At 65.4% G+C, this 11,458-nt stretch overlaps 1 protein-coding gene across 1 annotated transcript; it reads right to left on the bottom strand.

Annotated features, from left to right (window-relative positions):
• Positions 1 to 213: 213 nt before the first annotated feature.
• GABRD (gamma-aminobutyric acid type A receptor subunit delta) lies at positions 214 to 10,952 on the bottom strand. The gene is made up of 9 exons (XM_060026038.1): positions 10,763 to 10,952; positions 4,743 to 4,855; positions 4,376 to 4,443; positions 4,059 to 4,279; positions 2,819 to 2,901; positions 2,291 to 2,428; positions 1,525 to 1,680; positions 1,118 to 1,329; positions 214 to 892 (listed from the first exon to the last, which is right to left on the bottom strand). The coding sequence occupies exons 1-9, from the start codon at positions 10,828 to 10,830 to the stop codon at positions 608 to 610; spliced, it is 1,344 nt and encodes a 447-aa protein (XP_059882021.1). The 5' UTR covers positions 10,831 to 10,952; the 3' UTR covers positions 214 to 607.
• Between the last annotated feature and the right edge of the window lie 506 nt (positions 10,953 to 11,458).

Below are 11,458 nucleotides of genomic sequence, written 5' to 3'. Positions count from 1 at the left end.
CCCATCACCACGTACAGAAGGCACTGAGGTGGCACCCCTGGCCATGCACCCAAGGGACTGGGGGTGAGTGACTCTTCCAGCCCCCGTGCCTCCCCCCAGCCCCTCTGTCCTCAAGTCTCGGTCCCCAAGTCCCTCTGTCCTGAGCCCGTCGAGCTAGTGGGAGGAGAGCCTTCCAGGCTCCAGCAGAGGAGGCCACAGTGAATTTAAGCAGCGGCCAAAGGCTCCGTTTTATTTCATGCTGGGACCAAAGGCCTTCCCGCTTTCTCACCGAGAAGGTGCGCACCTTCCATGCCCGGCCTCCTCCCCCTCCGTGGTCCAAACCCACAGAGCTAAGTCCCAGAATCAGGATCCTTTCCCGAGTCAGACGCAAAGCTCCCTGGGGCCCGGTGCCTGCCTGGCTCCCAGGTCAGGAGGCTGGGCTGCTGGGCCGTCTTCTGCAGACCAGGGGTCCGGGTGAGGGTGGGGACAGAGCCTGGGGGTGCTGAGCGAGGCTGAGGGCTTCCTCTCCTTTTATGTGGCCCGTGGTCCTCCCCCCTGTGAAACACGCAGAGCCCCCCGGGGGTCCTTCCCCCAGGAGGTCCCGGGCATGGGACCCGCGAAGCCGGCCTCACATGGCGTACGCGGCCCAGTAGATGACGTTGACGGCGGCGAAGGCCGCGGGGAACACGGCACGGGCGTAGATGTCAATGGTGTCCGCGTCGATGGGCTTGAAAAGCGCACGGAGGCCCCCCGGGGCCCCCTGTTTCTTCGTCTCCTCTGTCTCCACCTCCACCGACCTGTAGGAACCCATGAGGTTCCCGGGCGCGCGGCACTGCCGGCGGGACGCGGCCAGCTCCTGGGTGACACCCGCGGCCGAAAGGGAGAAGAGCACGATGGCATTCTTCACGTCCATCTGTGTGGGGAGGGGGAGGGGCAGGCTGAGTGGCTGGCGAGCGAGGGGCAGGACCCCCAGCCCAGGCCAGCGGCTCTATTGGTAGAGCAGGTGGCAGAGGGTCCCAGGCTGAGCACAGGAAAAAGTGCCCCCTGCCCCGCCGGCAATGCTGACCCTTCCTGGTGCTGGGCGGGGGCGCTGTCCTTCGTCCTGAACGTGAGAACCCCACCCCACCCCCAGCCTCACCTCGACCCTCCGCTCCTTGACCTTGACCTTGGCCTTTTGCTTCTTCCGGTAGTCCGCGTTGAAGTGGGCGAAGGCGTACTCCACCAGGGCGGCAAACACAAAGACATAGCAGATCCAGAAGTACACGTCCAGCGCCTTGATGGCCGACGCCCGCGGCAGGGAGGAGCGGGCACTGACCATCAGCGTGGTCATGGTCAGCACCGTGGTGATGCCTGTGGGGACAGGTGGCGTCACTACTGGAACCCACCCGGTGCAGGTCAGGCTCCTGTCACCAGGCACTGCCCCAGGACAGTGGGCCCGAGGGACTGCAAGGCAAGGCCTGTGCTCAGGACAAGTGGGGTTAGGGCCCTGCTCCCAGACTCCCTGCTTCCACCAGCTCCCGCGGGGGAGAGGCCAGGGCCCCGTACCTAGAGACACCCTGGCGGGCACTGCGGCCTGGCTAATCCAGAAGGAGACCCAGGACATGGCGACCAGGAGGATGGAGGGCATGTAGGACTGGATGATGTAGACGCCCCGGTTCCTCCGGAGGTGGACGTGCAGGCTGAGCCGGGGGAACTGGCCGGCTGCCGGAGACCCCCGTTAGCACCAGGCCCACCACCCAGGGCAGTGCTCGGGGAGAGGGGCGCTGAGCAGGAACTGGGGCCACTGCCGGCCTCCAAAGAGAGGAAGACCCTTGTGCCCACCTCCCCCCACAGCCTGATGGGTCAGGAGAGGGGCCGGCCCTGCGGCAGGGCCACCAGAGGAGGGAGAGGAGAAAGATTCCGGCCTTGCTGCTGGCCCGTGGGCCCCTCCCAGAGCGCAGTGCACCCCTCTCCTGCCCTGCTTGTGCACAGCCCAGCTCGAGGGAAGAGCCAGCCTGGGCTCGCTGGCTCCGATGACCGGGCAGCAGGGGCGGGAGGGGCCGGGAGACAACACAGGCTTGGCCCTGGAGCCCCCCAGCACCCCTCAAACCCCGGGAAGCAATGAAGAAGCGAGGAGTAAGGCGGAGGAAACCTGATCCGGGCCCGCACTAGGGCTCGTCCCGAGCGGCTCAGCCAGGCACAGGCTGCGCCGACCAGCGGTTTTCCAGTTGCAGCCTCCGGGGGCCCTCGGGGCTGGCTAGTGGCTCTGCAGAAAGCGCTAGAAAGCCACCAGCGGGGCTCACAGGGAAGAGGCCGCGAGAGGCCGCGTTACCCGATTTGAAGTTCATCAGCTCCGTGGTGAAGTGGTAGCTGGTGATGGTGAACTGGGCCAGCTGCAGCCGGTCCAGCCCGTGGATCTGCCCCTGGTTCTCAGACCAGTAGTAGACGATGTCCTCGGATGAGTAGCCGTCTGCAGGAGAGCCCACATGGGCCGCAGAGCCTGGCGCCCCCTCCCCAGCCCCTGGCAGCCCTCGCAGGACTGCCCTGCCTGTGCTGGGAGCCCGATACACAGAGGCAGGGAGCAAGGAGGCCTGGGCCCGCGCCTGGCACCTCGGAAAGGTGGGCAAGGCCAGAGGAGCTGGCCAAAGGGCAGGTCGCCCTTGCCAGGGTGACCCGCAGGGGCCACCATGCTGGCCCAGTGACACAGGCACGTGTCTTGTCTGGGCTCCAGGGCCGGCTGTCCTGGGCAGGGCGCTGACCCGCAGCAGGAGGGCCTTCCGGCCCCCTCTCTTCCTTCTCTTCCTTCTGTTTCCGCCCCGCCCCCGCCCCGCCGCCCCGCCCCGCGCCACCCCGCACTCACAGCTCTCCAGGTGTAGCATGCAGTCCTGCTCGTCCATGGGGTACTTGGCCAGGTCCATGTCGCAGGCCACCGTGGAGGTGATTCTGCCCAGACAACACACCGGTGGGTCCCCAGGATGAGGCCAGCCCCCGGCAGCCGGCGTCTCTCTGGCCCAACATGGCCGAGACGCTCCTGCACCGGCCAGCATGGCCTCCTCACGAGGCGGCAGCAGGCTGCCTTTGGTCTTGCCGGCAAGCTGCTGGCATTTGGGTGGAAACTGGAAACTGTGGCCACGTTACAGATATCTGTGAGTCTTCAGGGATCAAGAACCGGATTTCATTCACTTTCCTCGTCCTTCAGAACAGCTGGCTGGCTAAGCCGGCGGCCAAGAAGGCGGGTCCAGCCTGAGCCCCCTGGTCTGCCCCTGGGGACGGCCTCTAGGCGTCCCCACTGACCATGCAGCCTGGGAAAAGGCTGGTGTTGCTGAGTGTGCTGGTTTTCCAAGAGAATTTAGATTCTTATGTAAATCTCCTGATCTTTAAAGTGTTGGCAATTAAGTCCACTTTTAAAAGGCATGTGTCAGAAAACACACATTCAAACCAATACACGTACACGTGTGTTCACAGCAGCACAGCTCACAACAGTCAAATGTGGAACCAGCACAGCTGTCCATCCGTGGAGGAGCGGATACACAAAACTGGCGTATCCATGCAATGGAATGTCACTCTGCCATCAAAAGGCAGGAAATTCTGATAAATGTCACAGCATGGATGAATCTCGAAAACCCTATGCTAAGTGAAAAAAAGGAGACTCAGAGGGTCACGTAGCGTATGATTACTTTTGTGTGAAACGTGCTGAGTAGGCAAATCCACGAAGCTAGAAAGCCGCTTGGCAGTTTGCAGAGCTGGAGAGGGGAGATGGGGAGTGACTGCTAACGGGCACGGGGTCTCCTTTCGGGCGAAATACATTGCAAGTGGGTAGAGGTGATGTTTGCACAACAAGGGGAGTGTGCTAAGTATCACGGAATTGTTCACTTTTAATGCTTGATTTGATGTTACGTGAACTTCACCTCAATTTAAAAAGACAAGGGCACGCGTTAGCCAAATAGCGGCCTCTGCTGGCTTCCGGCCAGCAGCCTCGGCTTCCTGCGCAGCTGCTGGTTGCCGGGGGATATAAATACCGCCACCCCCCACCCCATCCCCCCAGCTCCCAGCGGAGCGCTCCGTTGGGGGTGGGTGGGCAGGCAGCCGGCTGGGCTCACCGGATGCTGTAGAGAATCACCCCGTCGGGCTGCAGCCGGATGAGCTTGTTCTCCACCGTCACATCGTGGAACCAGGCGGACTTGGCGTTCACGATGAAGGTGTCAGGGAGCCACAGCTTGTCCACGAAGCGGCTGTCCAGGCCCAGAGTCTCATTGGTGTGGTTGTAGGACAGCCTGCTGTCACGCCAGCTCTGATGCAGAAACACCGTCATGGTGTACTCCTGCGGGGGTGGGGGACGCAGAGGCCCGGCCGTCAGCCCCTCCGCTCGCTCCTGGGGCACGCGGCCGGGGGCGGGGCGGAGGCCGGTGGGACCTACCATGTTCGCCTCAGAGATGTGGTCGATGCTGGCCACCTCGATGGCGAGTGCCACGTTCACAGGGGGGCCTGAGAGGAAGGAGCCAGGCCCGAGGCACGTGGGGCTGAGGCCAGGGCCCGGCACCCCCGGCCGCTCAGCCAGGCCAGCGAGTGCCCCAGAAGGCGGGACAGGGAACAGCCAGGGGCTTTGCAGGGAAGGCCAGCCTGCGGCCTGAGCAGATCCACCTTCCTAGCCGTTTCCCTGGGGGCTGGTGCAGGAGCTCGGGCACGCCCCTCAGGGGAGCAGGCCTCTGCGCCAGCCCAGAGCCAAGCAGGGCTCACACCCACACTGGACCCAGGGTCTGCCCGAGCCCGACGGCCACTCTCACCTCCGATGCCAGGCCGGAAGTTGCGGGCGTAGCCCTCTATCAAGCCGTCCAGGTTGGGGAGCCAGGATATTTCCAGGTTGGAGCCGACATAGTCGCCAATGTCATTCATTGCCCTGGAAACGCAAGGCCCTCTGGTCACAGGCAGGGTGCCAGGGACAGAGCCTGTCCTGGGCACCTAGGCCAGGGGTGGACAGGGGGAGGCCCTGCGGGCTGGACCTGACCAGTCCCAGGAACTCACGCCGGACACAGGGAGCCCCCGGGAGGTGCAGAGCCCAGGACTCCTGGGCGTCTTCCACTGGCCTCTATGCTCAGCTTACATCCCACTCACTCGGCCCTGAGGGAGGCCACCCAGGTCAGGCAGAGGCCCCCGGCTCCCTCCATAACCACCCAGCATCCCCACCCCTGGGGTCCCCCAATGAGAGCACATGGCCTCCCTTTCAGCTTCTGAGGGCAATGTGTCCTGTAGGAGGTGACTTGGGAGAAAAGACGTGTGACCAGGAGGCTGAAGGCTGGGGAGAGGGAGACAGAGGGTGAGGTCCCAAACCCGGGACCCAGGTCCAGGCCGAGGGCCCGTGGGGAGGCTGCAGGCCGGCCTCCTGCTCTCTGTCCCTTCCCAGGCAGTCTCCAGATCTCCCCAAATTGCCACGTGCCTCGGGGGCTTAGCCTGACCCCAGAGCAGCTGGGGGCCATGCGCCCTGGTTTCAGATTAACCTCACTGACAGCCTGTGCTGGTTGTGTTTGTCCCTGGTGGGGCTGCACGGGGACCCAACGACACAGGCGTCTCGTGGCCTGCACACACCGACTGCTGGAAGCCCCCCAGTGGCTCTGCCCATCCCCCTTCTTCTGCTCGCCCTCTGGGAAACAGCACCCCCAAATTCATGTCCACCCAGAACCCCAGAATGGAACCTTATTGGGAGACAGGGGCTTTGCAGATGTAATTAGTTAAGATGAAATGCTAGACTAGGGTGGGCCCTAAATCCATGACTGGTGTCCTTAGAAGAAAAGGAAATGGACACACGGGGAGAAGCCACGTGACCACGGAGGCAGGGATCGGAGTGATGCGGCCACAAGCCGAGGGACACCAGGGACTCTGGCAGCACCAGAGGCTGCAGAGAGGCATGGACCCTCCCGACACCTTGGCCTCCAGAATTACGAGAGAATAAATCCCCCCTGTTTCAAGCCCCCCAGCTTGTGGTCGCTTGTTACAGCAGCCCTGGGAACCTCACACACCCTTGCTCCTCCAGGCCACGGCAGGTGGGGGGGGGGCGGGCAAGATTTCTCCTAAACCTGACAGCAGGGAACAAGGAGGGACTTTCAGGAGGAAGCCTCTTGTTTTCCTCTGAATCACTGCTGTCCCCAGTGGGCAGAGAAGGCCTCCAGGGCACCTGGGGCCCGAGCCCATCCAGAGCCTGCAGGGGAGCCGATGCGCCAGGGTGTGGGTGCAGAGCAGCCGGGAGCTCTGAGGCCATTCCTTCCTCTCCCCAGAGTCCGGCGTGGCCGCGTGCCCAGGCGCCCCACTCTGGGCCGTTTTGGCCACCGTGACGAGACCGCTGACCCCTCTGGGCTCCCGCGGTGCTGCCGCTGGCCACCCCACCCCTCCCCTCCGGACGTGGGACCGGCTACCGCTGAGCCTGTCGGCGCAGCCTGTGCCCCGCCCCCCCACCACCCCCCACTTGGGCCACCGCAGACCGCGTCCCCCGCCGCCATGGCCCCAGCCTCCTGCCTGCCTCCAGCTGCTACTGCCCCCGACTCCTGCACTCCAGCCTCGCCCTCTTAGACGCCCACTTGACCCTCCAGACCCTCTGCCATCTGTCCCACCTCTTGCTGCAGCGCTCACTCTGCCCCCCATGTCCCCGCGCTGATCCCCCCCCTCCCCTGAACCCCCCTCCCTCCCCTGGCCCTGCCCCGGGCCCCCTCCCTCCCCTGGCCCTGCCCCGGGCCCCCTCCCCCCCCGCCCTGCCCCGGGTCCCCCCACCTCCCCTGGCCCTGCCCCGGGCCCCCTCCCCCCCCCCCGGCCCTGCCCCGGGCCCCCTCCCCCCCCCCCCCCCCCCCCCCCGGCCCTGCCCCGGGCCCTGAAGGAAGCTGCCCTAATCACACATTTATTTGGCCACGCCTCCATCTGGCTAGTGCGACCCTTGGTGCTGCCCTGTTCCAGAGATGTGACCGAGCCGGGCCAGGACAGCCGCGGCCAGAGGTCAGCGTCTGCAAGGGGTGGCAAAGCGAGGGGCTTTGAGCATGAAGACGGTCACAGGAAGGGGAGGTCAGGAGCCCTCTGGCTGGGGAGAAAGGGACAGCCTCCCCGAGAAAGTGACATCACAGCCCAAAGAGAGACAAAGTGAGTCTGGGCCGAGGCAAGAGGCAGGAGGCAGCCGAGGGCTCCACGCGGTGGGGTCTGGGAGGGGCCCACAGGGCGGTGGCAGGCATGGGGCAGAGGGTGTGGAGGGGGGACCGTGGGGCTCCTCCGGGGTCAAGGGGAACCGGCACTCCGAACAAGGAGCTGCTCGATTAATTAGATTAAACCTGGATGCCTGTGAGGGAGGGGCATGGGAAGTGTCCTGAGGGAATGGGGGGATAAACTGGGGGCCATCGTGGAGGTTGGGGGGATGATGGGCTGGACGGGCCATGGAGACAGAAAGGGGCCTGGTCCAGACGAGGGAGGGTCAGTGAAGGGAGGGGCCAGGAGCAAGTTCTGCTGCTGAGTTGGTGGAGCTCGGCATCCAGCTGGCCTGGCCCCGGGACGCCGTCCTCTCAGGGGCTTCAAGAAGGCCTCGGGCCGCCGGGGCTTGGGAAACGCCGGCAAGGGCACCTGGGCCCCTCGTCTGTTCCACATACTGGCCCATGAGGAAGGCTGAACGTGACCCAGGAAGTCCTCAGCTGGTGAGGCCTGCAAAACCCGCTCTCCCCGCGGGCCCACGGGGTCCCTCCAGGTGAAGGCTGGGTAGAGCGTGTAGACAGGGCAGGTGCTTTGGTAACAAAGTCAAAGAAGGAATTAAATGCAGCCCTGGCCCCACGTAAAGCACAATTAGAAACGCAAACAGAGCTCACCCTGAAGGTCAGACACACAGGGACTGGAATGAGGCTTTACTTTCGGACCGGCCCAGCCGCTGGCCTGCTTGGAGCCAGGCCGTCAGGAGACACCACCCTTCCCGGCCTTGGGCTGGTGGCACAGGTGAGCACACCTGTCCTGGGCCAGGGCCTCACACACGCTCAGGGGCACAGACGCAAGGGCAAGGGCAGCGCCCACCATGAAGCTCGCCTGAAAGTGTCAGGACACCGGTGGGTTCTCAGCTCTGCCGTCTCCAGGGGTGAGAAGGGAACAGCCTCCTGCAGTGCCACATCTCACCTGGGACAAGGTGGCCGCTTCTGCAGCTGCGAAGGGATGCGGGGGCTGGAGGCGGGGCCATATGGTGCTCTGGGTCCTGGAGGGCCCTACCCTCCGCCACTGGTTCAGGTAGAGTCAGTGGGGCAGGCGGGGTACCTGGTCCATGGGGAGCTCTGCATGGGGTCAGAATGTTGGGACTCTGACCCGCGTTCTGGGAGGGAGCGTCTAACTCCTCTGATGGCCCTGGAAGCCGGCGGTGGTCTAGGGTTGGGGTTTCACTAGAGGAACAGCAGCTCAGAGACACACCAGGCTCAAGCTCGTGGGGCAAAGCAGGTGCCGTGAAATCACAGGCAGCTTCCGCCCTCCCGGGGCTGCTCCTGGGTGCCGTCAGGCCCCCCTGAGAGAAGCCCCACCCCTGTCACTTGCCTGTGCCCCTGGGGATGGGAAGGGAAGGTGGGTGTAGCTGAACGAGGCAGCAGGCACCAGCCCCAGGATCCTCCCACCCCCCACCCCGGACCCTGCGCGCACGAAGCCCACGGATCCCTGACAGCTCTGCTTTTAGAGCAGCCGCTGCAGCGCCGGCACCTCAGTTACCAAGGCGAACACCACGACGATCGTGCTCACGGGAGGTGAGGGCGAGGCAGGAGCCGCGGGCACAGCTTCTCCAGGGAGACGGGGGTGCCGGCAGCCCCGGAAGGCCACCCACTCGGGAGGCAGCCGGCGAGCTCGGGCGGCCGCTGCGTGAGCGGATGTTCAGGCTCGGGGAAGCGTGGCCGTGACCCGACCCACAAACGCTGCACGGCCCACTCCCTTCTCATCCCACCAGCAGCCCCGGGACCTGGGCTGAGGGGCGGCAACAAAGAGGCCCTTCCATTCGCCCCGATGTCCCCTCACACCGCCCCGGGGTGGGCACGAGGGAAGGGAAGCCGCTGTCGCCCTGGTATCTGAGCGGAGGGACGCAGAGCAGATGGGAAAAGAGGCCCCGAAGGCCCCCAAAGCCCAGAGGCGCTCGTCCCAACCGGGGCCTCGGCCTTCCTACACAGGCAGACAGGCTCGCCCCTCGCCCAACAACCCAGGAGCCAGATGGGGCAGGAGTTCAAAACACTGCTGATTTTAGAAAGGCCATATAACGCACTCATGGACTTGGGGAGGGGTGTGTCTGGAGAATTTTCCAGCAGGAAATGTATAAATATGCCTCATGAGTAGCGTGGATACAGACAAAACAAGCAAGGCAGGCTTTGCCGCCAACTGAGTGTTGGTGTCAAACTTGGACAAACACTTGGGGCTCAGAGCAACTTGGATTTCAGAACTGCGGCGCGCAGCTGTGGGCCTGAGCCGGCGGCTGACCCCCGGCCCCCAGCACATCCCTCCACAGCCACACCTCAACGCTTCGCCCTTTCTGGGACCATGAAGCAGGAAGAGGAGAGAGGAGAACAGCCCATTGGGCTTGATACAGGACAAGGCCCCGGGACAGGGGCCACACGGGCACCGCCTGTGACTGTGGCATGACAGCCAGGTCTACAACCAAAGCCAGACTCTGCCCTCCACCACCAGCAAGTAAGCTCCGACCACACACACACAGAGCCGCGTTACGTATTGTCCAAGTGACTACAGCCAAAACACAGGCCAGTGTTCAACGATTTCTGGCTTTTAAAGTCTTCGACCTCAGTTGGTTGACCACAAAGTCTGGAATGCTGGGGGGAAGGGGCAGGGAGAGATGTTTTTGCTCTGTTTTTTCCTGCAGCCCTGGCACCAAGATGATTTTCTAAAAGGCCCCTCACAACTCCTATGGCTGGTAACCAGACTCAGTGGTCAGGATGCTGGGCAGCCCGGGGCCCACCTCAAGTCCAGTCTGCAGAGACGTGAAAAGCGAGCTGGGACCACGCTGGCCCCTGGGAGCCAGAGCGAGGGAGCCTCGGCACAGGCACCTTTCTTCTTAGCCTCTGCCTTCGCGGGGGAAGACCGGGCACCTCATCCCCTCTCCTGACAGTTAAAAAGAAATCCGGAGTCTGTCCCCTGCCAGGGGCACCTGGCTCCCCCACTCGCATACCCTGCAGTCGGATGGCATTAGAAATGGTCCCAGAAGGGAGGTCCACAGCCACACCTGCCATGAGGACGCGCCTTCGTGTCCACCCCAGACTGCTAAAGGCAACGGAAGCTGGTGCCCGAGGGAGGGGAGCAGCCTCCTCTCCCGTGTTCTCCGGACCCCTCCTTTCTTCCTGCCTGAAGCTGGGGCCCTGCTGAGAGCTCAGACCGCGCCTGGAAGGGCACCAGCCAGCCAGGGATCGGCCAAGTGCCGGCTGGGGCGAGGAACCCGAGCTCAGCAGGCGAGCCCGGGCACTGGGGCAAACTGCGAGCGGCTCTGACGCCCTCGACCGGCCCTGCGGCGCGGGTTCAGCACCGGGACGGCGGACAGCACCGGGGCGGCGGGGCTGCCAGAACCTAGAACATCGCCGCTGCCCGCGCCCAAGGGCATCTCCGCGGCGAGTTCGGAGGGGAGGGCCCGCGGGGGAGACGGGGTGGGGGAGTCATGGGGGGATGGGGGACAGACACGGTGGGAGCCTGTGGGTGCGGGAAGACGCGGGCCCCTGAAGAGCATGGGTTCGCACGGGGCTCCATCCCGGCAGCCGGGGCTTGGCCGGCGCGGGACTCCCCACCGAGGGCGGCCCGGCGCAGCGCGGACCCGGCGCTCGCTCACCTGGTGCCGCGGTGCTGCTGCGCGCAGAGCAGCAGAAGCGGGGGCAGCAGCCAGGCCAGCGCGTCCATGGCCTCGGCCGGCTGAGCGCTGGGCCGGGGGCGGCGCGGGGTCCGGCCGGTCGCGGGAGCTCGAGAAGTTGCTTAGCCGGCGGCCGCGGCGGCGGCGGCACAAGAGGGCGGGAGCGGGAGGGCGCGCGGCGCGGGCGCGAGGGCGGACGGAGCGGCGAGCCCGGAGCCGCCCCGCCCCGCGCCGCGCGGCACGGCCCCCTCCCGCCCTCCCCCTCCAGCTCCGGCCGCCCCGCCTGCAGCTCCCCTCCCGCCTCCGCCACACCCCCGCGCCCCCGGCCGGGGGTCCGGCACTCCCCGTCCCAGCGCCGCTGCCCTTGCCAGCCGTAAAGGGTCCCTCCGCGCGTCTATCCGGGAGGCGACTCAGGCGCAGGACCCGCGTGGACGCGGCCTCTCGCTGCCGGCCAGGCGCCTGCGGACCGACGGGCGCGCCAGAACCTCGTCCCTGGGGCGGAGTCTGCGATGGGCTATTTGTGGGGGTCACGGGTCCTCGGGAGCTGGTTCGGGGGGAGGAGGGTGCCAGCGCCCCAGAAGCCTTCAGCTTCTACCGGGCGAGACCCCCCCCCCCAGCACCGGCAGCTCCTTCCAAGACCCTGGCGCTTGCGCCTCGCCCACCCTCCGTCGGGTGGGC

Source organism: Delphinus delphis, chromosome 1 (genome assembly GCF_949987515.2).
Source record: "Delphinus delphis chromosome 1, mDelDel1.2, whole genome shotgun sequence".
Taxonomy (NCBI): Eukaryota; Metazoa; Chordata; class Mammalia; order Artiodactyla; family Delphinidae; genus Delphinus; species Delphinus delphis.
Note: the sequence above shows the minus strand (reverse complement) of the source record. Positions and strands in the feature narration are given on the sequence as shown.